The 26,618-nt window shown below is 54.0% G+C and overlaps 1 protein-coding gene across 1 annotated transcript; it reads right to left on the bottom strand.

The window, feature by feature from the left end:
- Positions 1-8,798: 8,798 nt before the first annotated feature.
- Positions 8,799-26,516, bottom strand: DCTN6 (dynactin subunit 6). The gene is given in 8 exon segments (XM_021008329.1): positions 8,799-9,297; positions 9,726-9,847; positions 9,850-9,867; positions 15,161-15,208; positions 15,920-16,008; positions 18,240-18,345; positions 24,533-24,597; positions 26,350-26,516. Coding segments are annotated over 8 exon segments (570 nt in total). The 5' UTR covers positions 26,373-26,516; the 3' UTR covers positions 8,799-9,198.
- Positions 26,517-26,618: the final 102 nt, after the last annotated feature.

Genomic DNA, 26,618 nt, shown 5'->3' with positions numbered 1-26,618 from the left:
AGCCAGCTGCTGCCCTCTTGTGGCCCCTCAGCCATCCTGCATGGGGAATGACTTAGCGCACTGCTGCCCTCTCGTGGCCCATCACCCACCTGCACAGGGGAATGATTTAGCGCACTGGCGCCCTCTTGTGGCTCATCACCCAGTCTGCCCGGGAGAATGACTTGGCGCCCCCCAGCCATCCTGCAGGGGAGATGATCCGGACCATCCTCTTCACAGTACCTGACCTCTGACTTTCACACTGGGCAGGGATGCACACTGAGATTCGTCCACGTATTTCCATCTAGCCAGAGAGCCGTGGCCATGTTGCCCGTGGAAGAGCCAAGACAGGCTGAGGTTGTGAGAGAAATGACCCGTCACTTCCCATGAGCACATGTCTTCCTCTGGCACGTGATTTTGGTTCCGCAGGGTTTGGAAGAAGCCCCTGGTCTGCTAACGTGGGCACCTCCCACGGAGCGCTAGTCTGTTTCATCTGAAAATTAAGAGCTAGGAAGAAAGAGAAATGGGGGGACAGGGGGAGGAATCAGGCTGTGAGCCCTGTCACTAGGACCACGAGCTCTTCTTCAGGATGGTGCGGTGAGAAAAGCTGGACTTGGGATAAGAGGCCCAGGGTTCAAGCCCCAGCTCTGTAGTTTACTACCTCTGTTGGTAAATCATTTCCCCAGTTCAGTTTTTTCATCTACAAAATGCAGGGGCTGACTGGGTTCATCTCTAAACTTCCTTCTGGCTGTGAATCCCGTCACGGCAGAACACTTGACCCCTCTGACCGCGGAGACCAGCGAGCCCGTTTCTGTGGCCTGGTGACGGGACGGTTCTCCATCCAGACCAGAGCTGCTGGTCATCCACCCTTCCACCTGCTAAAAGGGAGGGCCCTGAGCCAGAGCTTCTGGGACAGCTGCTTCCATAGCCACGCAGAAGGGCACTGCCCAATTCATCTCAGAACCGACTTCATCTTACAGAGACAGCACATTCCACTCAAGCAGCACAATCCTCAGAATAACCCATCGAAGTCGGCAGGGGGCAATGCAAACACTGAGACTCAAGAGCTGTTACATGACCGGTCCAAGGTCACACAACTAGTCATGGGCAAAAGCAGAATGTTCTGCTCTTATGATTCCTCGTTAATGTCCTCACCACATGCTTCTGAATCACTGAGATGACTGCGGGTCTGTCATTGTGTGTGTGCAGGAGACAGGCAGAGAGAAGAGGAGAGAGTGTTTTTGTGTCTGGATATGTGGGAGAGGAGTGAGAGAGAGGGGGAAAGAGGAGGGAAAGAGAGGAAGAGAAAGGAGCAGAATCAGAGAGAACAAGAAAAGGCTAGGAGAGACACTGCTGTGGTTCAGCCCATTTTTCAGTTGTGTCCAATTCTTTGTGACCTCATTTGGGGTTTCCTTTTGGCAGAGATACTGGAGTTGTTTGCCATTTACTTCTCCAGCCCTTTTTACAGATGAGGAAACTGAGGCAAACTGGTTCAACTGACTTGCTCAGGGTCACACAGCTAGTAAGTGTCTGAAGCCAGATTTGAACTCTGGAAGAGGAGTCTTCCTGACTCCAGGCCCAGTGCTGTATGCACTGTGCCACCTAGTTGCCTAGAGAGAGAGAGAGAGAGAGAGAGAGAGAGAGAGAGAGAGAGAGAGAGAGAGAGGAGAGAGAGAGAAGTAGAGACAGAGATAGAAAGAGACAGAGACAGAGACCACTGACCTCCCCATGCAGCCCCTACTCCAAAGTCCTCATTGATCTCCTCTTGTCTCTAGGATAAAATAAACACATCACATGCCTGGCATTCCAGGCCCTCCCCAGTCTTACACCCGCCCCTGGCCTGCCAGCTGTCACCTGGAAACAGCATTCCACTTACTGCTAATGTGTTGTTTTTTCTCCACTTATGAAACATTTATTTTTCCTACCTCCTACCCCTTCCTCCCCCACTGAAAAAACACCACCGCAGAGCCCTCATAACAAACATTCAGAGTCAAGCCCTGCTGGCCGTGTCCCCAGAGGCAGATGTTGCCTGCCCTCTCTGCTGTGGGCTGGTTTCCCCTAGAACTGTCGTTGGCCGGTCATTGCACTGGTCTGGATTCTTGCGTCTTTCACTACAGCGGTCTTCTCCGTCCCTTTGTGCCAATAATGCCCAATCTGGAAAATGCTGCTTCCTCACTTGGGCCTCAGAGTCCCTCGCTTCCTCTGGGGCACAGTGCGGCGGCTGCATCCTACACAGTCTTTCCTGACTCTACCCCAAGCCCCAAGCATTAGCACGCTCTGCCTCGTGAAACTGCTTTGTATTTACTTAGGGTCACAGAGTCAGAGTTGGAATGACCTCGAGGTCACCGAGTCCAATAGCCTCAGTTCATAGGGGAGGCCTGGGAAAGCTGCCCAACGTCACCCCTTATGCCCGCCTGGGCTGGTTTCCCCCTAGAAGGCAAGGAAGCTGCTCTAGAGGTCTGACTGCTCCCAGGGTGCACTCTTCCTTTTTTAATGGCATCTCTCTCCGTAACTTCCCCTTTCCACCTTCTCAATCCCATTCCCACAGGTGAAAAGGGAAAAAACAAACCTAGTAACAAGTGTGCAGAGTCAAGCAAAATGATTCCCACGATGACTGTTAAAAAGTGACTCTTCTGTGCTTTGAGTCCATCTCTTCTCCACTGGGAGGGGGGAGCGTGCTTCCTCACCTGTACGGTGCCAGACACTGTGCTAAGCTGGGGATACAAAAAGAGGCAAAAGACAAGCCCTGCCCTCAAGGAGCTGACACACAAACATATACAAAGCAAGCTCTACGCAGGATAAACAGGAAATACTTAAAAGAGGGAAGGCACCAGGATCGAGCGGTTGGGGAAGGCTGCCTGTGGGAGGTGGGACTTCAGCTGGGACCTGACGGAAGCCGGGGAGGCCAGGAGCCCCAGCAGAGGAGGGAGAGCGTCCCCGGCACGCAGCCATGGTCGGTTGCCGCATCCATCGGAGTTCTTAAGGTTTCAAAGCTCTTTGTCTTCACCGTGTGATCGTCATCGCATGATTTGGTCGCTCGGCTCTGCACGCTTTGCTCTGCATCAGATAACAGAAATCTTCAGATTCTCCTCAGCTGTCTCTTTGATCATTTCTGATGGCGCAGTGACATTCCACTTCATGAATATTCCATCACGGGCAGCCTCCTCAATTGACAGACGTGTCCTGTTTCTGCTTGGCCATTACAAAAAGAACTGCTATAAATAACTTGGTACGTATAGGTCTTTCCCCTGTGCTTTGATCTCCTTAGGGTATAAGCTTAGCACTGCTGGGTACCGCTGGCTCTACACAAGGCCCTGACTTTCTCAGCACAGTTCCAGCTTAGCATTGCTGGGTACTGCTGGGTCTGCACAAGGCCCTGACTCTCTTAGCACAGTTCCAGCTGAGCACTGCTGGGTACTGCTGGGTCTGCACAAGGCCCTGATTTTCTCAGCACAGTTCCAGCTTAGCACTGCTGGGTACTGCTGGGTCTGCACAACACCCTGACTTTCTTAGCACAGGTCCAAAGCGCTTTCTAGAATGGCTGCACCAAGTCATAGCTCTACCAAACATGGCGTCAATGCACCTGTTTCCCAGCAGCCTCTTCAACAACTGTCCTTTTCCTTTTTTGTCATCTTTGCCAATCTACTGGATCTGAGGCAGAACCTCAGAATTGCTTCAATTTGCCTTCCTCTATTTGTTGGTGATTTGAAGCATTTTAAAAAATATGGCTGTAGAAAGCTTGGGTTTCTTCCTTTCAGAACCATCTGACTATTTTTCCATTGGGGAATGGCTCCTGGTCTTATCAATTTGAATCAGCTCCTTCTATATCTTGCATATCAGATCTTTAGTAGAGAAACTCCCTACAAAATTTTTCCCCAGTAAATATTTTTACTGTTTATCTTCCAGCTTTCTTGGTTTTGTTTGCACCAAAATGTTTGAACTTCATGTGATCAGACTTATCCATTTCATGTCGTTTTCCTCTCCATCCCTTGTTTGGTCCTAAACTCTTCTCAATCCCTAATTGAGAACATTAGGCTCTTCCTTGCTCCTCTGATCTGCTTATTGTGTGACCTTTTATTTCTAAGTCATGCATCCACTTGGACCTTAGCTTGGCATACAGTAAGATGCTGGTTTGTACTTAATTTCTGCCAGACTCTTGCCTGTTCGTTTGTTTTTTTTAGCAGTTTTTGTCAGAGAGGGAGTTCTTGGCCCAAGAGTTGAGACCTTTGTGGCTATCAAACATCATCCTACTACATTTTTCAGCTTCTGTACATTGTGAATGTCTTCTGTTCCACTGATTGTACCAAGTCCTTCCAATGACTGTGACTGTGTGGTGGAGTCTGAGTTGGGGCTCTGCTAGGCCCCTTCAGGAAAAGGGAGAAGAAAGGAGTCTAGAAGTGGCAGAACGTCCAGGTGCTCAAAGCTAGGATGCCTTGGGGAACTTGAAATGAGAACTTTCCAAGTAGATGCCTCAGACTGTAGCCACAAGGGCTGAAGGGCCAGCCCACTGGCCAGGGTGGGGTAGGCAGAAGGAGATGGGAGTTCCCACCATGGGCTGATAAGTTGATCTTCAGTTACCTTTCTTTCCCCTGCAATCCCCCTTCTTGCTATTGCTGAGTTTTCTGATCTGGGGGCTTACTTCTAGTATTTGCTGTGGTGGTGGTGGTGGTGGTGGTGGGGGGAACCTTTCACTCCAGAATCTTCCCTGAACGCCCCTCCACCGCTCATGTGGTACTTTTTCTACCAGGCCACAACAACTTTGGTTAAGTATGGTGAGGAATTAGAATTTAGAGCCAGAAGACCCGGGTTTAGGTCTCAGCTGGGCCGCTGAATGGGCGACATCGTGCCCAGTCATGGTACTTTTCTGGGCCTCCATTTACACCCGTAGGAAAGGAGGCGTAGACCCAGCGTCTCCCACTCTGCAGCTGTCTTCCACCAAGGCTACTGCTGATAAGGAAAGGCTCACATACCAGAAAGTTCAGAGCTCTGCTCCTTGTGATAACAAAAGATGTGCTTGATGCTCGGGGAAAGGCCCAACAAATCGCACTCTGTTAAGGTCAAGGAATACAACGGCGGTGCCCGAAAGAAGGACGAACGTGAAGAATTCAGACACTTGTACAAAATGATGCAGGGCGAGGACAGCAGACCCAGACGACAATTTACACGCTGTCTCTAACACTGGGAAAAAAGTCCACCTGGAAAGCTACAAATCGAGGCTTGAATGCAAGGGTTAGTGGCCCAAGTGCAAGGCCCAAACAGGTTTCTGTGACCCAAAAGCATAATTTTAGAAAGTACATATACTTCCAGATGGAATCTGTTGGCAATGGTATCGAATGAATGAAAAGCCTTTATTAGGAACCTCCTCTATGCCAAGCGTTACACTAAGAGTGGGGATACAGGTATAAATAAATGCAAGATAGGACGTGAGGATTTTCATATTAACACGAGAAGGTCAACGCTCAGTGAGCCAAAGGCAACAGTGTGTGTTTCTATTAAAGTGGAGGCTTATTCGTTATCTGAACCATTCAGAAAAATCTATTAGACATGAAGCCACAATGTCAGTACGGAGACTGAACAAATATTATCCGACTAACCTGCCAAGCATTGATCTAATTCATGAAACATAGTTAAGTGGCATGGAAGGGAGGACGGCTGTGGGACCCTGGGCAAGGAGCATGATCTCTCAATGCTGTGGGCAACCCTCTGTGGTTACAGAGAAAGGGCTCGTCTGCACAGGCAGAAGGAATTCTGCCTGGGAGCTTCCTGCACTGAAAAATTCCAGGTCTGGTCCCCCTCATCACAAAACCAAACCAGAGCTGGGGTCTTTGTGTGAGAGAAGAGGGAGACAGACACAGAGAAAGGAAGACACAGAAGAGGGGGAAGAGAGCAGAGAGACAGGAAGAAAGACGCAGAGAGAAACCAAGAGAGGTGGAGGCAGAAAAAGAGGAGCTGGGAAGACAGAGACAGAGAGAAAAAGAGAGAGACCCTCCCCCTGGCCAGTCCATCAGAGTTTAAGGGCAGGATCTGCTACGTGGGATGGATGAGGCAACTCTGACTCACTACCTGAACTAATTTACAGAATTAGCTTTATGCTACTCAAAATAAAAAGGTGTCACCTTAATAGAATGAGACAAAATTCAATGCAGGAATAACAAGTCAAGAAATTCAAGGAAAATAATGAGAAAAAAGTGAAAAAAGTGAGGGGGGCCCCCACTGCATCTCAGATTCTCTGAAAAAGCAGCAGTCCTTAAAACTCTGTAGCAGTGGTTTAAATGGAGACTGGTAGAAGCAAATGAATACAGTGTTTGATAAACCCAAGAAAGCAAATTACTTGGGGCAGGACTCCCTATCGAATAATGACAGGAAAATTAGAAAGTTCGGTGGAAAATCAGTTTGGACCAGCACCTTATGCTATACACTATAATAAGCTTCATACAGATAGTCAATCTGCAAATCAAAAGACATTTCATAAAACAAGGGCGAAGGGAGAACACAACATAAAAAACAGACAACTTCAACGACACCAAATTGGAAAAATTTGGCATCAATAAAATCAACGTAATTGTAACAATGAGAGCAATGTTCAATGGGAAAATGTTTGAGTTAAATAATTGATAAAAGTCTGACATCTAATATAGGGATGACCGGGGTTCATCCCTCAATGGATGAGTGGTCAAAGGACAGGGTCCTACCTTTTTCAGAAGGATGACAAGCCCTCCACAATACTAAGAGAAAAATAAGCTGAGGTTTCACCTCGCACACATCACAGAGACAAAAGCTGAGAAAAGACACGAACAGGCGATGCTGGAGGGGCTGTGGGAAGGGACGCACACCAACGCATTGTTACTGCAGCTATGAATTAGCCCAGACATTTTGGAATTGTGCAAGAGCCAGGGACGAAGCTGCTCGTGGCCTTTAACCCCCTATTGAACAACCACCTGAGAAAGGCCAAAGACGGCAGGAAAAGCCGACCGGAACACTCATGGCAGCACTCTCTGCACTAGCAAAACAAGCACGACCAGAAATAAGATTGGAATCCAACCGATCAGGGAATGGCTGAACAAAATGGCGGCACACAGACCGACTCCTACCTGAGGCCTTGTACTGATTCCTCCAGCTACTAGTGTCTTTCCCCCAAAACTGCCTTTATCTTTTCCTTTTCTCACTGGGAACTTAAATGCCAAGAAAATTTCCAAACACACAATTGAACACAAAGAGGATTCTATATGAAACCATTAATCTCCATTTCACATCACTTGCTTTAAAAAGAAGCGATCTAATAAATTCTTCCTGCTCCTTTCAAAACCACCCTCCTTGTCTGGGCTTCCTTCTCAACCTCCAAGGTGATAAAAAAAAAAGTTTTCAAGGCCCCGTTTTTGGCATCACTACTGCTATGAAGGGGGGGCAGCTTGGTGGCGCCACAATGCCCAGAGCGCCATCTTCCTGGGTTCCAGTCTGGCCTCAGATATTCACTAGCTGTGTGACTCTGGGTAAGTCACTTCACTCTGTTTGCCTCGGTTTCCTCATCTGTAAAATGAGCTGGAGAAGGAAACAGCAAACACTCCAGGACCTTTGCCAAGAAAACCTCACGTGCAGTTGTGAAGAGTCAGACTCAACTGAAATGAGAGAACAGCAAAAAAACTGCTACGAAGAGACGGGCCCGTGGGGACGGGATTGTGCATACGGACGGCTCTATGGGAGACGGGGTGAAAAACAAAGGGCACCAACAAAGACTTTACACACGTGCACACACGCACACGCCACATGCACACACACGCACGTACATGTGTGTGCACACGCGTTCCACGACAGGGCTCCTCGAGGCCTCTGCGCCCCTTACAGCTGCAGGGCTCAGGGGAGGTTCCTGGGGAGCCAGGTTTGGGGTTGAGCTTTAAGGTCATGCAGAAATCCCAAAGGCGAAGACAGCACGTGTTCGGTGCGGGTGGCGCACTGACGGGCCATGGCTCAGGGTGGGGGTTTGGCTGAGAGCCCTGGAGAACACAGCGGCGGGACGCTGCGGCTAACAGCCAGCTGGTGGCAGACCGTGCCGGGCCCTGACTGTCAGCTTAGAGCTGCACTCAGTAAAAGAGGAGAGCAGACAAAGAGCAGTGGCGTGGGTCCTCCACCTCAACGCCCTTCAGGCCCCATTTCAGATGGCCTTCTTCGAGATGTTAATCCCCAAATGCATTTTTCCCCCAGAACTGAGGTGATTTCGTCTTCATGGGACAGAAGAGGAAACTGAGGCCTGGAGAGGCTGCGGTCTCATGGAGTGTCTGACCTGGAAGAGAATCCTGACCCTGTCTAGTCTAACCTCTTTACAGATAGAGACTGAGGCCCAGGAAGGACCCCACCATCCGGCCCAGGGGTGGAACCTGCAGCCCCAGGGCCACACATGGCCCTCCAAGTCCTCCAGTGTGGCCCTCTGACCTAATCCAAACTTGATACAACAAATCCCCTTCGTCAAAGGATGTGCTCTGAAAGACTCGGACTCAGTCAAAGGGTTGCTCCCGAGGACCTAGAGGGCCACGTGTGGCCTCGGGGCAGCAGGATCCCTCCTGGCATCCCCGCAGCACCCAGAGGGCAGGTGAGCACATGAGTGCAGGCATCTGCCCTGACCGGGCCCGCCCTGTAGGCCCTGCTGGGGTGTGGGCTCCTGCCCCAGGAGCCCGAGCAAGAAAGGGCCCCTGAGGCTGCAGCCTGGCAGGGTGACTGTGGTGGCCAAACCTGAGCGGTCAGCTGAGGCTGGGGCACTGGGCACCTTCAACGGGCTTGAATGGCAGGGACAGGGGTTGTGTGGACACAGGAAGAAATAAACCCAAGGATTCAAGGTGGAGCCAGCTGTGTGACCAATCCACCCGGCACCGCCGTCTTTATTAGGCATTCAGTGCCTGTTACAAGGGGATCACAGGACCGTGGGGTGGGGGCACAGAGGCAGACACCCTGCCGAGAGCCGTGCCCCGGGGACACAGGAGACAGGAACTCAAGTCAGTGGCTCCTCGGGGGTCACTTTAATTACAGCGGGGGGGGGGTGAAGGACGGGCCATGCGCAGAGCCCTCCTGGGCCTGGGTGTTAGGGGCCGAGGCTCCAGCCCCAAGGGCACACACACAGCTACCTAGCTACAAGACGGGTTATCACGGCAATGATGAAGCATGTGAGGACACGCTGAGGAGGGACCGACCATGTAAACATGAAGAGCGGCCAAAGAGGCGGCGCGGCCTCGTTCAGCTCTTGGCGGGGGCTGCGATCGCCTTCGTGGTCTTCTTCAAGTGGTGGTAGTTGGGCAAAATTTTCATCAGGAAATCCAGCTGGAGGGTTTGGGGCTGGGGACAAAAGACACGAGGAGCCCATTAGCAACAAAATCAGCGTGCAGGCCTGCCCACCGTGGCCCGGGCCTCAGCACCAGCTGCCCCCACACCCACCTGGGAAAGGAGCCCTCGTGGCAGAGCGACCCTGAGCACCAGGGCCAAACGCCAACACACCCTCTCAACAATGCCTCAGGAGGAGAATGCACGGGGTGGGAAGCTGGGGGGCAGAAACGATCCTGGGGCTCTGAGGTCCCAAGCGCAGCCCCTGACGGCCCTTGGATGGCAGGAATGCTCAGAGCGAGCAAAGCCCACCTGTCTATCTACAGATTCCAGCCCATCTGCTTCGGGAGTACAGCAGGACCCCAGGAGGGAGCAGGAGGCGAGGATGCACCCTGAGGGGTCTGAGGGCAGAGAGGCCCCTCCCTGCTGGATGCTAGACACACCTGAGGTCTCTCTGTCTGAACCCGGCGCAGGCAGTCGGCTCCGTAGATGACGGTGTTCTCGGGGATCACTTCGAAGGTGTTCAGGTTGCAGCAGGCCCCGATGATGCAGCCACTGGTCAAATCACGTTCCTCCCTACGTGGGCTGCGGGCAAGGACACGGCTGTCAGCAGGGAGGGCCACGGGACAGACAGGGGCAGTGGAGCTCTGAGGGGGCTGGAGGAGACTTCTCTGAGAGAGACAGGTAAGAGTCAGAGGACCCCTGGAGGCAGCATGCACCCCCACGAGAAAGGTGACAGGGTCAGGCTGGAGACTTGCACACCCAGAGGTGTGAGGCCCATGCTGAGCTCAGGGGAAAACAAGGCAGGGCCCCTGAGATGCTCGGCTGCACCCCTGGGCCCTCAGCCTCCCTGGGCTGCTCGGGCAAGTGCACTGGCCAGAGCTGTCACCTCCGCCTACAAGGACCTGAGGCTGCGTCCCAGCTCAGCTAACTGGCTGGCCTGGAAGAGATTCCTTCCCTCTGCAGCACGTCAGTTTTCTCATATATTAAAATGAGGGGGCGGTACACTAGATAACCCCCAGGACCCTCCCACCCCCTGACCTCTGATACCAGCTGGGCTGAATCAGAGGTAAAGGGTAAGGCTTGTTGAAGGCAGGGGTTACAGTGGGCCCTGGTGGCCATGAAGGGGAGGCGTGGGGACCACAGGCAGAAGAAAGCAAAGACGGGGTCCAGGGGAAGGGGTTGGATGATGGTTTCAGCACAAAGGCTGGAAAATGGGCATAAAATAGAAGAATTCTATGAATGAGTCCAGTGCTGGACTAAGTGCGTGCTGTCCGCTGAGGGATGCGCTCGGGCCCCCTGCAGCAGCCCTGGCTGGGGGGGCCGCCCTGGCCTGCAGCACCTGCTGCCCCCCCCACCTCCCCGGGGCTGCTCAGCTGTGACCACAGTGCTAGGATGAGGAGCTCCTGGTGGCCTTTTCTCAGTCCTTCTCCCTGGCCTCTGCGGCCTGGGCCTCTGCTGATCCTCCTCTCCTCCCTTGGGGTGGAGGACACCCCTGTCTCCTGACTCTCCCCCCCCCCCCGACCATTCCTTCGGTCCCTCCTTCCGGTCATGCCGCTAACCAGAGCTGTCCCTCGGGTTCTGTCCTGGGCCCTGCTCTGGGGGATCTCATCAACGCCCTTGGATTTAACGACCATCTCTATGCCAAAGATTGTCACTGCCCCAGACTCTGTCAGCCTCCAATATCACATCTCCAAATGCCTTTCAGACATCTGAACTGAGTGTCCAACAGACATGATAAACTCAGAACTCTGACACTGTGGAGGGTACCCCCTCCTCCCAGTCCCTCAGGCTCCCCAACTGGGAGTCACCCTGGACTCCTCACTCTCCCTCACTCCCTTACTCAGGCTGTGCCCAGGACCTGTTGATTTCCCCTCTGCAGCATCTCTCGAATCTGCCCCCTTCTCTCTCTGATGCTGCCCCCACCCTGGTACAGACCTTCATCCACTTGCACCCGGACTGCTGCAGTAGCTGCGGGGGGGACCTGCCTGCCTCTCCACACTCCAGTTCATCCTCTGCTCAGCGCCCAAAGAGTCGCCCCCTCACTCAATGACCTCCAGGGGCTCCCTATCGCCTCCAGGATCCAACATAAAGCACTCTCTTTGGCCTTCAAAGCCCCTCATCCCCTGCCCAGGCTCCCTGCGCCTCACTCCCCACTGAGTCCTCTTCCATCCAGCAACCCTGGCCTCCTGGCTGCTTGACCAGCAAGACCCTCTGCCTCTCAGCTCCAGGCGCGCAGGCCTGGAATGCTCTGCCTCCTCCGCGCTGACCGCAGACCTCCCCGGCTTCCTTCAAGTCCCAAGTAAAGCCGGCCTTCTCCAGGAAGGCCTCCCAGCCCGCTTCACTCCAGGGCCGTCCCTGTCCACAGCTTGCTTGTATGTGGTTAGACTGGAAGTTCCTTGAGGGCAGGGACTGTCTTTGGCCCCTCAGCACAGTGCTTGGCATGTCGCAGGTGCTTACTGATTGGTTAGTAGTTCACAGCACTTCAGTTAGCGCCCACAGTCAGCGCCAGGCCCAGGGGCAGCCCAGAGCAGCTCGGCTCGGGCAGCAGCAGGGACAGCACCTCATCTAGGGCCAGGCCTAATCTGGATGAGCCAGAGATTCAATGTGGAGAGGTGACTGAAGCCTGAGATGTGAACCCTTAACAAGGCTAGTCTCAGGATACTGGAGAAGGCCTTAAGAGTCGCACAGATTTCTACAGGCTTTGAAAACACAAGGAAAAACACCACTGGGGTCTTGACCTGCCGCGGGAGCTTTGTGTCAGCGGGAAGCCTGCTAATGGCACGACGAGGGGATGGTGTGTGACAAAGGACTCGCAAGGGCTCGCGGGAGGACAGGCACACGGGTGCATGGGGGCCAAGCTGGGCCCTAGGGCAGATGTTCTGGAAAGGAGTTGGACCCGCGCCGCCAAGGCCCCAATCGCATGCTGTCACCGTGAAGCCCGTGCTCCCGAGGCAGCTGACAAAGAGTGCACACCAACCTTGGTGATGGCGCTTTCTGAGGGGGGCGTCCATCAGCTGGGGCACGGCGGAGCAGAAGATGGCCTGGGGATGGGACAGATGGACTGCTAGTGTGCTGTAAGAAATGAAGAAAGGGACACAAGCAGAGAAACCTGGAAGACTCGGGTGAACGGATACAGAGCCACGCAAGAAGCAGCAGGAGCACCACTAACAGAATGCCTATAGTCGGGTAAAGGAGAATAACTGACCGACTCGAGGCAGTCACGACCAAAGCTCGACAGTGACACACAGAGCCTTGGGGTCAGCTCGGCTGGACCAAAGAAGGCGCGGAGAAGCCTGGAAAGGTGGACAGGGGCAGGCAGAGAAAGGCTCTCGGGGCCAGAGGAAGGCGTGTGCACTTAACCCCCACGCTGAAGGGGAGCCGCTGGAGATGACCCAGCAGGGAGTGACCTGCTCGGAGCTGGCCGTGGCGGCTGTATCGAGTACGAAAGGCGGAGGGGAGAGCCTGCAGGGAAGAAGGGGAGCCGCTCAGGAGGCCATGCCTGTGATCCGGGAGAAAGATGAAGAAGGCTGACCTGGGGCAGTGTCCACAGCAGCGCGAGAAGGGGACAGACCTGAGAGATGCTGAAGAAGAGGTCGGCCGGTGGCCGGAGATGGGGGCTGAGGGAGACACAAGGTGACGACGATAGTAGTGAGGGTGTGAACATGGAAGCCTGGAGGGATGGGGGTGCCCTTGGCAGAAATGCCAAGGAGGATGAGCTCTGTTTGGACGTGCTGATGGGTGGTGACACAGGCCTGGAGCACAGGAGGGATGCTAAGGCTGGGCATGTGATGCTGGAAGTCAGAAATGACAGCTGAAGTCTGGGAGCTGATGAGATTACTGAGCACAGAGAGAAAAGGGAAGGGAGGTTGGTGGAGTTGTGAACTGATCCAACCATTCTGGAGAGCAATCTGGAACTAGGCCCAAAGGGCTATCAAAATGTGCATATCCTCTGGCGCAGCAATAGCACTTCTAGGGCTGTTTCCCAAAGAGATCATACAAATGGGAAAAGGACCCACGTGTACAAAAATATTCATAGCAGCTCTTTTTGTAGTGGCAAAGAACTGGAAATGGAGAGGAGGCCCATCCACTGGGGAATGGCTGAACATGCTGTGATACACGAATGTAATAGAACACAATTGTGCTATAAGAAATGATAAGCAGGCTGACTTCAGAAAAACCTGGAAAGACTTGTATGGTCTGATGCTGAGTGAAGTGAGCAGAACCAGGAGAACCTCATGCACAGTAATAGCCACGTTTTGCAATGACTAATATTGATAAACTTAACCCTTCTCAGCAATGCAAGGATCTAAGACATCTCCAAAGGCCTCGTGATGGAAAATGCTGTCCACATCCAAAGAAAGAGCTGTGGAGTCTAAATGCAGATGGAAGCAGACTCTTTTCTCTCTCCTTTTCTTTTGTTGTTTTGTTTCCTCTTTCTGGTGGTTCCTCTAGGTGGCTCTAATTCTTCCTTACAACATGACTAGTGTGAAAATATGTTTAATAGGAATGCATAAGTAGAGCCTATATCAGATTGCACACTGTCGTGGGGAGGGTGGTGGGGAGGAAGGGGGCGAAAAATTTTAAACTCCAAGGCTTCTGGAAATGAATGTTGAAAGCTACAAACAAATAAATTAATTAATTAAGAAAGAAAAGGGAAGGGGGTCAAGGACAGAGCCCCGAGGAACATCCTGGGCTACGGGGCAAGAACGCGGTCCCTTGAAACCACCCAGAGCCGGGCAGAGATAGACACACACGCCCAGAACAACCAGCTCTGAGGAACGGCTAATCAGAGGACTCAGCAAACACTTATCGAGGACCTGCTCTATCAGCGGCCTGGTGGCCTGTTCAAGGACCTGCTCTATCAGTGGCCTGTTCAAGGACCTGCTCTATCAGCGGCCTGGCGGCCTGTTCAAGGACCTGCTCTATCAGTGCCTGGCGGCCTGTTCAAGGACCTGCTCTATCAGTGGCCTGTTCAAGGACCTGCTCTATCAGCGGCCTGGTGGCCTGTTCAAGGACCTGCTCTATCAGCAGCCTGGCGGCCTGTTCAAGGACCTGCTCTATCAGCGGCCTGGCGGCCTGTTCAAATGCAGCCTCAGACACTGACTGGGAGATGCTGGCTGAGTCACTTCATCCTCCTGGCCTCAGTTTCCTCATCTGTCAGATGAGCTGGAGAAGGACATGGCAAACCACTCCAGCATCTCTGTTGAGAAAACCCCAAACGGGGTCATAAAGAGTCGGACATGACTGAAAAAAAAAAGCCCAACTACTCTAAAAGGCCTGGTCCTTTTACAGACAAAAACAAAATACTCACGGCCCTCAAGGTGCTTAACCCCCAGAGAAATAAAAAAGAGGAGATCTGAGGGATTCCACAAGCACCTCCTGACCACCACTCCACGCGGGGCCCTCGCACCACTCCACTGCCACGCCATCAGTGACCACCTTAGCTCAGGCCCTCACAGCCTCTCACTCAGATGACTGTGACAGCCCTCCTGTCTCAGCTCCTTGAGCAGCCAGAGGCCCTCTGCTCATGCTCAGATCTGACAATGGGCCTCCCCTACTCGACTGCCCCTGATGAGCTGGGAACGCCCTGCACAACTTGTCCCCAAAACAGGCCATCTCCCATCTCCGAGCCTTTACTCCAGACCTCCCCTAGCCCTGGCGTGCCCTCCCCTCCCACCCTGTAATGTGGTTCCTTCGTACAGATCTGCATTAATTTACTTCACAGCTCTGCTCTCTGCATTTGGCTCTACCCTCGTCATCTCCCCCTTGGAAAGTGAGCTCCCTAGAAGGAGGGATGGCTTCCTTCTTTGTCCTTGTACCCTCAGCACTCGGCACACAGTAGGTGCTTAATGAATGCTGGGTAACTGATGGTTACCTTTGGATTCGATGACGTTGTTGTCTCCCATCTTCATGGCTTCAGAGTCTGGAAATGAGAGTCAAGTAAAAGATGCAGTCAAAACTGGAAAGAATTGCAAACAATGCAGCAAATGCAGAGAGCAGCCTGCGAGGAGAAAGTAGGACCTGTGCTCGGGACATTGAACATGCTGAGAGTGAGGCTGTCATCTGAACAGGAGCACGAGACAGGCCTCAATGGAAGACGTGAGCTCATGGAGAGCCGCTCTGCCTCACCCCCCCCCCAGACCTCAGGGCCTTCCACCCTGATCTCAGGGCCTTCCCCAGGCCTGCAGAGATGCCTCCGGAGGGAGGAGCCCAGAGGGGGCACAACGACTTGAACTCAAGTCTTCTTGACTCGCGGGTCACCAGGGCTCTGTCCACAAGCCGTAAACATCAGCTGGGAAATCAAGGGGAGAAGGTGCAAGGACGGACACGTGCTGAGCGCCATGACCCCCATGCTGCCCCCCCCACCTGCCACGGCTGTGGCTCTGCCTGCAGCTCCGGTCTGGGCAGATTTCCCACTCAGATCGGGTGATGCCGCTGCAGGAGCGCGAGGGTGTTACTGGCAGGGTCCGCACTGCAGCCAGGCCTCGGGGCTTGGGGCTCAGAGCTGGAGCCACGGCCCGGCCCACGCGCCCCAGAGGCACACTCCGAGCCCGCCGAGAGCCCAGGAGCCCCAGATCCACTGCCTGGAGCACGGCAGCCACCCTTGGGGCAGCGTCCTCCCCGCAAAGGATACAACAGCCAACTTCAAACACGTTGTTGGTGCCGATGACCATGGGCTTGGGCTCCACGTCCTCTGTGTCAGGAAGGATGTTTTCAGGATACCTGTGGAGAGGACGAGCACCTTTTCAAAAGCCTTTCTGAACACGTCCCCCCGATTTACAGAATCCCAAACATCTGGATCCCATGGCTTCCAATTTAGTTGTCGGTAAAACTCCAGGTAAGTGAGAGTGAAACAAGTCCTCAGAAAACACCCCTGGGAGGATGCACGGACTGGGCCAGGGCGGGACGGCAGGGTGATCAAATTGGGCGCGCCGTCTGACCCAGCAATGCCACTCTTGGGCCTGTACCCCAAAGAGGTCAAAGAAAAGGGGAAAGGACCAATCTGCATGGAAACATTCACAGCAGCTCTTCTCGAGGTGGCAAAGATCTGGAAACGGAGGGGACGCCCATCAACTGGGCAACAGCTGAGCAAGCTGTGGTGTGGGATTGTGACGGAACACTGCTGTGCCATGAGAAATGATGAGCGGGCCAACTCCAGAAAAGCCTGGGAAGACTCACAAGATGTGAGAAGAGCCGGGAGCTCACTGCATGATCAGCCGTGAGCGACTTGGCTCTTCTCAGCAGTGCAGAGGCCCAAACGGCCCCGAAGGACCTGGGATGGGAAGGGCCCTCCACACCAGGCAAGGCGCTGATGAACTCTGCCTGCAGATGGAAGCCGGCGGTTTTTCACTTTCTTCATTTTTTGCAACCTAACACGGAAATGTGTTCTGCACGACTTTACATGGAGGGTGGGATCACGCTCCTTGTCTTCTCAGCGGGTGGGGGATGGGCTGGAGGGACGGAGGGAGCTCAGAACTCAAACTTTTACAAAGGATGTTGGAAAAAACAAAGAAAGAAGAGCTATGTGGGTAAATGAGACCAAACCCCAGCTCTCTACCAAAAGCCCCGATTTGTACATGAGAAGCTCGCGGCCCTAGGACAAGAAGCCAGATTTCAAATGCTGGCTGGCTGCCCAGCATCTGCGACAGGGGACTGTTCACTGGACTTCATGAAGCTGCCCAAGACGCACATAAAAGCTGCTTCTTCCATGAGAAGCACCAAGGGAAAACCAAAGCATGATTGCCATCCTCGGCATCCAAGCTGGGCACCTTTCAGGGCTCTGGGACACATGTTCCACATGCTGCCGCTATGAAGGCGGAGACAAGAGGACCCTGGGACCCGGGCTCCCCGAGGCGGCCGGCAGGAATGGCTGGGGCTGCCTTTGGAGGGAGGCTGACACCAATGGCCGGCCCGTGGCCAAGGGCTCCGTTGACGGCAGAGCCGGCAGTGAATCCAGGCCGTCTGCCTCCCGGTCCAGACCTCCCCCCAACCTCGACGTTTCCCAGGCCCACCATGTCTGGCTCATTAATAAATCACGGAGACAGGCACATGCAGACACAGACAAACACGGGAGGCCTCGGATTCACATCTCTCCTCGGGCACTTACTAGGTGACCCTGGTCAGTCCCGTGACCTCCAGGGCCTACAGCTTGGCCTGGGACCCTGGGATAGATTGGTGGCATCATGGAAGGATGGCTATCTGTCTCAGGGAGGGCACTGCCCTATTCTGACAAGATCAAAGCTCTTTCACATATATCTTAGTGAAGAGTGTCTCCTTCTTTCCAAACATGAAAGATTTTTTACAGGGATCCCCGACCCTTTAAGCATAGTTGTAACAGCAGACAAGCATATGGATGCATTTAGAGTTAAATGTCCCCACTTGGAGCCTGGCAGAGGCAGCGTGGTGCAGCAGGAGAGGCTCCAGGCATGGCTTGCTCCCTCCCTGCAGCACGGGGTGAGCACCGGGAGCCAGCGCTGGACGGGAGCAGGCCTGAAGTCCGGACGTTTGTTTCTCAGCTGGGACCTTCAGCCTCGTGCCTTCCTCTCTGGAAACGGAGGGGACAGGCTAGCTGGCCTGATGTCCCTTCCAGCCCTGGATCTGTGACCCTGCAATTGTCCTAGCTCGAACGGCTGGGAGACAAAAGGAGCCGAGGCAAGGGTGGAAGGTGAAAGTTGGGGCTCTGTGCTTTGGGCCCAAGGCCCAGTTCACTATTTCTCCAAATCCCAGCGGCTTTGTGGACAAATCCAAAGGGGTTGAGATCTGCCCAGCATCACCCCATCCCTAAGACTCCCGTTCTCCCCCGGCAAATGCCCTCCATCTGATTCCTAAGGCCCATCATGGTCCCAGGGGGCCTCTCCTCAGTCCCTAGGGGCAGGCAGCTGGAGGGGGGCCCACAATGCAGAAGCCTCCCAGGCTCAGTTCCCAGGCTGACCATCGCAGATGCTGGTACTTACCCATTGAGGATCAGGGCCTGCTCCTCGATGAGGTTACCCTCCCCAATCACTATGGGCCCAGCTTCTGCGATGATCCGGGCCTTCGGGTGAATCACCGTCCGGGGGCCTGTGGAGGAAGCAGCACAGGATATTATCACTGGCCTTGCTGTGAAGTGGGCAAAGCTGGCCAACCCCCGGGGTCCTCACATTTACCGACAACAAACCTTTGTGTCAATGAGCAGCGCTGGGGACTGATACAAAAGATAAATTCAAGGCTATTTTCAGTGGAAAGAGACAGGGGACCTGGGTTCGATCCCCACTCCCAGATCCCCCCTACTTCCTCTCGGTGTGACCTCGGACAAGTCCCTTCCCCTCCTGGGCCTTTTCTCTATAAAATGAGGGGCTCTGAGTCCCTGCCGGCTCTCGATCAGTGACCCTGTGACTTACCGTAACAGTAAGGTGTTGCAGGCTGCAGCACTTACAATTTGTTTCACGGGTTGGGATCTGTACCCACAAAGACACGTTCACACTTTTCCCAGTTTATAAATGATTTAATAATGGCAATAATCATAAACATACATGCATATAAATGTGATTACATATGATTACATAATCTTAGAAGCAAATTCTATTAACAGAAAGACAGATAAAGAAGAAGAAATACATCACCAATCCAAGGAAGGAGGAGGAGTCCTGTCTCACAGCCATCAGGGTCTTGGTTGGGAAAGTCAACAGAGTGGGCATCCCTGTCTCTGAAACGAAGACCTCTAAAAGTCCCTTTCCCAAGTGGCCCTTTTTATATCTATGTAAACCATGGGAGAACAACCTTAGGACAAAAGTGGAGCTTGGCCAAAGCTCCAGATGCCTATGTATTATGTATGTACCCAAGGAGAGGCCAGCTCCTTGGATATGCACATGCTTTCCTAGAGGAAGCTACGCTATTCCTTGACATAAGAGCTGTTCCGCCCTGGGAACATTGTTTATTCTTTGATGCTCTGTTCTCTTGGTGCTCCTGGTCATGCATACTAACTTTAAATTACATTCCTCACGTCAGGTCACAAGGCGGTCGTGCAAAGGGCTGGGAAGCATCTCCTCAGTTTCCCTTACACTTACCCAAATAGCCTGAATCTGAAGGGCAGCATATGGGGCAGGGGGAGGCGCCCCCAAGCTGGCACAGACTGGGGGTCCAGGCACAGGGAATTAGGGCGTGAGGGGTAATTAGGCCTGCGGGAACAGGGGGAACATGGACCATCCATCAGGGTTCAGTCTGCTGAGAGGAAGCAGCGGGAAGTGAGACTGTCTGGTAAGCAGGCCAGGGCCGGATCTTGGGGGCCCTGAATGTCACGGCACTATCGGGTTTGGGCTTAGCTCGGCAGGAGACCTGAGGGACTTCAGCAGAGAAATCACAGGATCTGATCGATTTTTGCAAACAGAAGATTAATCTCGGTTGAAGGGTGGGCCCTGGGAGCTGGGAGCCTGGTCTTGTCCCCTCCCAAGTGACATATCTGCATCTTAAGAGGAGCCTATGGTAGAAACAATGCCCTAACCCGGCCATATCCTGCCTCATTTTACAAGAGAGGAAACTGAGGCACCGAGGGATGGGTCCCAGAGAGAGTGACTAGGGGATCGCAGATTTAGAGCTACCTGCTGATCATCTAATCCAACCCCTTTTCCTACAATGAGGAAACAGACCCAAGGGAAGTAAATTGGCCTCCCCAAGGGTACACAGGCAAAGCCAGCATTTGAACCCAGATCCTGTGACTCCAGATGCTGAACTCCTTCCAGCACAGAGGGACAATCCTCTCTGCAGCACTGATAATGAATCGGCATTTTTCTGCAGCCCTTTTTGCTTACCAAGTACTTTACAAACACAGTCTGGGAGGTGGGTACGAGTCTGATCCCCATCGTACGGAGGACCCTCTGCAGAGCAGGGGGCCCACAGCCAGAAAGCAACTGAGGCTGGATTTGAACTCAGGTCTTTCTGACCCCAGGCCTGCAGCTCCCTCCCCTGTGGCATCGCCAGCTTCCTTGGATCAGCCAAGAACTGCCCTTCCTCCCGGGGCAGGGAAATCAGACCCAGGGCTGCCTCCAGGGAGCCCTGCTGAAGCTGAGAGGGGGGATGCTCCAGGGAAGAAAGCAGATGAGCACTCAGACCAGTGAGAGCCTGGTAAGTTCAGGTACGACCCGTCTGCAGCTCGAAGAGCCAGCCCGTTATGGGGTAGAGAAAAGAGAGGCACCCCGATACAGGAGCCACTGCGGCACTGCAGCTAATTCCGTTTGAAAGGAGACACAAACGCACGCTTTCTCACACACACTCACACACAGACATGCACATCCATGCACACGTGACCCTAAGAAGGTCTGAGGGCTTCTGGCCCCCAGCCAGCATAAGATTCCAAAAGAACTGAAGGAAAGCCTTGAATGAGGAGGAAGGCTGGACCCTGGCCTCCTTCCCCACGCCTTGAAGTTGGCAGGACTCTGCCATCATCAGCAGCAGGTGATCCGACCAGCTCCAGTCATTTCCCACTGCTTACAATACAGTCTGTTTCAGACCCAGGTCGGTGGTCCGCCATGAGGAAGGCAGCGCCTATCCACGTCTGGCCCAGGCTCCCCCATGCCCAACGTCGCTGCTGCAATGCACCGTGAGCACCAAAGATGGGGAGGTAGGGTCCTTACCAGGCCTCTGGCGCAGGAAAGCATGATGGTGTGTGAGTGTGGCTACAAACGCAGACAACTATTGGTGCTGAGTTTGCAATGAGAAGCGCCCTGGCTGATGAGAAGCCTAGTGCTGGAATCATAAAAGATGGCTGACCGCAGTGATTTCCGTCATCTCCCAGCCATCCCACAGGGAGCTGAAAACAGGGCCGGGGCAAGGTGGACAGCGTGGGTGGCTTCTGAGCACCTGGGCTGCATGTTGGCTGCATCTGTCTTCTGAATGCAAGCCCCCCGAGGCCATCCCCCTCTTCCTTCAATGCCGGCAGCACGCTGTCTTACAGTGAAATCAGTCCCAATTCGGTGTGTCTGCATCTCATACCTGGCCCTCCGCTGTCTCCTCTGACAGCCACCCCTTAGAGAGAAGGTCGCCATGGCGACCAGCCCTGCCATCCCTCCAGGGCCGCTTCTTCCTGCAGGTGAGGCAGCAACGTTTGCAGAACAGAAAGATTTGTCATTTACTGAGATGTCTGCTTCCCAGTCAGGCCTGACCAACACAGACCGTGGACCAAAAGGCCGTGGACCGGCCACATCCCCGAGCTCCAAGTGGCTCCTCTCTGTGTCCCCCAGCTCCGACGGGGAGTCAGGATAAAGGGGGAAGGGAGGCCAGCAGGCTCCTCTCATCACCCAGAAGGCAGTGGCTAGTCCACCCCCGGGTCCCAGATCTAAGTACGTTCATCACTCTTGCAGTCAGATTTTTTTATGCTTGACTACTACTTCTGGATTCCTTCATGTCTTTAGTCTTTTTCTTAATTCAGCTTTATAAGATCCCCTGTCTGTCCCAGACGCCCATGGCTTCTCTTCACGTGAAGCCCCCGGTGGCCTCGGATTGCTCACTCACTGCCCACTTTCCATTGGGGTGGCCTGGTGCAGCAGGAGATACTTGACTTCAGGCCTTTGGTCCCGACCAAATCAAACAAAGAACACTTTAGTAAGCCAGTAAAAGATTTTGCCCCAGAGCAGTTGATAAATGATTTATCCTTCTGCCTGCAGGCAGCAGCTCTCCAGATGCACACATCAGCCCACAGCAGAGATAGCAGAATGTTAAGAACTTCAGAAATAGCCAGACTTTAGAAGACAGTTTCCAAAATGGGTCCGTCTAATGGAATACGGTTTATGGGGAGAGGGGAGAAAATCCCAGACTTCTCCTCCCCAAGGATTCATGTTGTTTTTGTGGCTGAGTGCCTGGGTGGGTCGCCAGCTAAGGGCTGAGCCCCTTTGAGATGCCTCTGGCAGCAGGCCTGGGCGGCTGGAGCCGTTGACAGTGGGGCACATAGCACTTATGCGCAGGCACTAAGTACCCTGCACAGGCTGGGAGGCATGGACAGTCCTGCCTGGATCGCCCTGGGCAAGGTGCTTTGCCATCCTCGGCCTCAGTCTCCTCATCCTTACCTGAGGAAGGTGACAGCACCAACCCCCCAGGGTTATCGTGGGGATCACAAGAGATGTTTGTAAAGCGTCTTGCACACAGTAGGTGCTTAATAAATGCTTCTTCCTCTCTAGAGGAAGGCCAGCTGTTTTCATCCTTTGGCATGGGGTGTATTTGTTTCTGACCTATTGTTAGAAAAATGGCATTCTTCAACGAGAAACAAGCAGAAATGCTTTGCCTTGCCCCTGGCTTAGAAGAACAGATTTAAGAGGAGGCAGAGAACAGAGTGGCCTGGCATGGACTGCCTGGCCCCGAGGAGATGCCTCAGAAGCTCTGCTTGTGCTCCATGACTTGGGCATGGAGGCCTTGGAATGCGCTGTCGTGTTGTTCCTGCCACTCTGGGCATTTCACTGGTATCCAGACAACTCAGGGATCTTTCCATTGCATGTGATTCTTTTGCTTGAGAAAGAGAAAGATTTGTTTATAACATTCCTTAGCAACATAGCAGCTGGCATGGTCTGGCCAGATGTTTGCAGCAGAGGACCGGTGGAAGGCCTGGGGGGTCAATTACAGCCCTTCCCTGGGGGTGGGTATGGGGGGGGTTGGGTTTGTATTTTTTCATGAGTGGTGAAGCTTCCAGGGATGTGGAGGGTCTTGTGGTCCTGTCTGGGTATTTGCCTAGTGAAGAAATAAAGGCCCAGAGTGAACTCGTCCAAGGTCAAACAGCCAGTGAACGGCACCATTAGAACCCAAGTGGCTAGAGACTCCCCCACGCCACCCTGTGAACTGGCCTTTGTTACCTTTTTTTTTTAAGTATTTTTTCCCCCAATTACATGTAAAGGCAATTTTCAACATTCTTTTATTTTTTCTAAAGATTCTGAGTTTCAAATTTTTCTCCATCTCTCCTTCCCCTCCCCACTTTCTAAAACGGTAAGCAATCTGATACAGATTATATACATACAGTAATGTAAAACCTATTTCCACACTGTCGTGTGAAAGAAGAAACAGAAGGGAAAAAAAACCATGGACAAAACAAAAAAACAAAATACAGAGCAAATAGTCTGCTTGGATCTGCATTCAGACTCCATAGTTCTTTCTCTGGATGTGAACAGCATTTTCCATCATGAGGCCTCTGGGGATGTCTTAGATCCTCGCATTGCCGAGAAGGGCTAAGTCTATCAATAGTCATCACACAATGTGGCTGTTACCGTGTACAACATTCTCCTGCCTGCTCACTTCACTCAGCATCAGTCCATGCAAGTCTTTCCAGGTTTTTCTGAAGTCAGCCTGTTCATCATTTCTTATAGCACAACAGTATTCCATTACATTCATATACCACAACTTGCTCAGCCATTCCCCAATGGATGGGCATCCTCTCAATTTTCAATTCTTTGCCAAAAATGATCTTTCTTAAATGATTGTTTCATTTCCCTTTGTTTATGAACTGCACTGCAGGAAATTCCCGTGAACAAAAGAGGGCTGTCTGGGAGCCGGGCCTCGCTGCACACAGCATGTGGGAGCCCCTGCTTTCCGTCTGGCCTCCTCTAGCTTGCTGGCATCCGGCCCCTGGGCCCAGGTCATCCCTGTCTGCCTTTGGCTCCCAGGGGTCCTTCCTTCAGGCTCCAGCTCTGTATGTCTGGCTCCGTCTCTCGCACTGATGTGGCCAGGACACTGCCTTGGCTGAGGCTCTCCTCGCGCTCGAAGGGGTTCCCCTCTCCTCCTGGGGCCCTCCCAGGCCATGGGACTTCTTCACTGTGTTTGCCTTTTTCTTCCCTTAATTCTGTTTCCAGGCTCCCTTCTGTACTCTTGGACGGTGGGCTGGACCGGCCCTGCTTGGTTCTCGACAGAAGAGCTAAGACTGGTTCTGCCTTGGGCAGGAATTCCTGGGTTTGGCCTCAACCCTGCTTTGCCCACCCTGGCCCAGGCATGGAGCTGGCTTTTTCCCTTGTTGCCTTGAGTTAACAGGCCCCACCCAGACGTTGCTGACTGGCTGGTAGCGGGTACTGCCCACACCCTTTCTCCTGCTGTGGCTTGGAAGGGCTGCCTGGGGGCTGGGCTTCCCGGGCTCTGGGCCGGTCCTGTCTCCTGCTCTCACTCCTGCCGTGGGTATGAGTGGCCTAATTTTAGGCCAGGCGCGGGCTGCCTGGGGGCTGGACGGGCCCTTCCTCCCCCAGGACTCTGCAGGGCTGCAGGCCTTCCCTCCAGCCCCGCCCCCACCACGCTGGCCTCTTACCTATGGTCACATCTCCCCTGATCTCACTCTCCACACATACCACTGCTCCCGGAGCGATCTTCACACTGTGAACAAGAGCACATGGTAACAGTGGCACGAATGGGAGCGCTTCCAGGGTCTGGGGTTTCCGTGGTGGGTTCCTGCACCCCTGCACCGGCCCAAGGGGATCCCAGATCACTCCACGTGCCCTCGGGGTCAGGCCCACGGTGAACACCACCCTGTAGGCTGGGGGTACTCACCTACTGTGTGCCTGACACATGCAATACAAAGAAAGGAGCAGGAAGACCTGAGTTCAAATCCAGCCTCACACATGTCCTAGCTGGGTGACTCTGGAATGGGGATCACCCTCCCAAGGGTGTGCTGAGGATCCAGCGAGATCTTCCCTGTCTGACCCGCTGACTGGGCCAGATCCCTGGGTTTCATAAGCCCCGGTGAGTCCAGGCGCATGGCCTTGTGCAGACGGCTGTGGGCTCAGCAGGCCCAAATCACACCTGGTATCTTATCTAAAAATGTCCTTCACACTTGAAGAGAAAAAGGCAAGTTTAATTTCTTGTGCTTGTTATTTTTCAGACGGGGCAGCTTGGTGGCTCAGTGGATAGAGTGTCGGGCCTGGAGTTGGGAAGATTCATCTTTTTGAGTTCAAATCTGGCCTCAGACACTTACTGGCTGTGTGACCCTGGGCAAGTCACAGGGTTCCCTGCTTGCCTCAGTTTCCTCACCTGTAAAGTGAGCTGAACGGCTCATTGCCCGGCAGGCGTGTCCCCGGACCCTTCAGGCGGCCTCAACTTCTGATTCATTTTAATGAACTGCTAATGTGTAACCCTCCCCGATGGCCAAAGAAGGCTAGCAGGAAGAGGCTTACACATGCTGTCTCCCCAGGACCATTGGAGCTCCTTCCGGGCAGGACCTGGCCGTGCACTTTCCTTGTGTCTCCAGCACGTGGCACAGCGGTGGGTGCACAGTAGGTGCTCACCAAGGACTGGCGGAGGGACTCGGCACACAGTGGCACTTCCATGTTGCCGACCTGATGCCTGGCACCAGGCCCGACGTGGGCACGGGCTGCCCAGCGTGTTGCAGGCCCTCCTTCCTCTTGTCAGACCCCCAGTGAGGAGGGCCTGCTGAGCCCACAGCCGCCTGCACAAGGCCACGCCCCGGGCTCACTGGGGCTTATGAAACCTGGGGATCATGAAACCCGGGGATCTGGCCCAGTCGGCGGGCCTGACGTTGAGTATCTCGCTGGATCCTCAGCACACCCTTGGGAGGGTGATCCCCATTCCGGAGTCACGTCTCAGGCCGGATTTGAACTCGGCTCTTCCCGCTCCTTATTTCGAATGGCACGTGCCCAGCACACAGTAGGTGCTTAACGAGTGCAGGCCCCCATGGGCCCGTTTCAAGCCTCAGCCTGCCCTAGCTACTTTTCAGAGCCCCTGAAATGGTAACAAACAACGTTATTTTGGGGTTCCGTGGTTCCTCCTCTCCCGCGGCTCCCTAGCACCCCCCCCACCTGCCAGGTCCCCCTCTGGCTGATTCTCCCCGCCCTCAGTCTGAGGGAGGAGCTACCAGGACCACGTGACACACCGCTCCCACCCAGGCTCCGCCCCCGGGTTCCGCAGGCGCACTACGACCGCCCTCCCTGGGCCAGCGCATGCGCACTGCCCCCCCCGGTCCCGCCCTGCCGGAGCTCCCGAACTCCCCGACCCCCGGCAGGGGAGGGTTGGCGAGGGTCTCAGACTGACCGTCCGTCTGCCTCCGTCACAGCCCGTGGGGCACGAGGGGAGGGCGGAGTAGGGAGGGCGCGGGACGTTAGGCAGACTCACCTCTTGGAGAGTTTCTCCGTCATTTTCCCTCACTCCTGGGGCAGATACCGCCGTCTCATCCAGTGACGGTGGGGTCAGCTCTGAGCTCGATTAGTCAGCTGCGGGTGGGGAGGAGAGCGCGTGCGCGGTGGATGGGGTGAGCTCCGGGCTCCATTGTTTAGCCTGATAGGCTGTGTGAGCGAGGGCGCATGCCCAGCGGGGCGGGGCGAGCCCAGAGCACAGCAGGCCAACTGGGAGGGGGGGCGCGAGTGGAATGCACATGCGCGGGC

The sequence above is a fragment of the Phascolarctos cinereus genome, unplaced genomic scaffold, assembly GCF_003287225.1.
Source record: "Phascolarctos cinereus isolate Bilbo 61053 unplaced genomic scaffold, phaCin_HiC Scaffold_9;HRSCAF=440, whole genome shotgun sequence".
Classification (NCBI taxonomy): domain Eukaryota; kingdom Metazoa; phylum Chordata; class Mammalia; order Diprotodontia; family Phascolarctidae; genus Phascolarctos; species Phascolarctos cinereus.
This window is presented reverse-complemented; position numbering and strand designations above follow the sequence as displayed.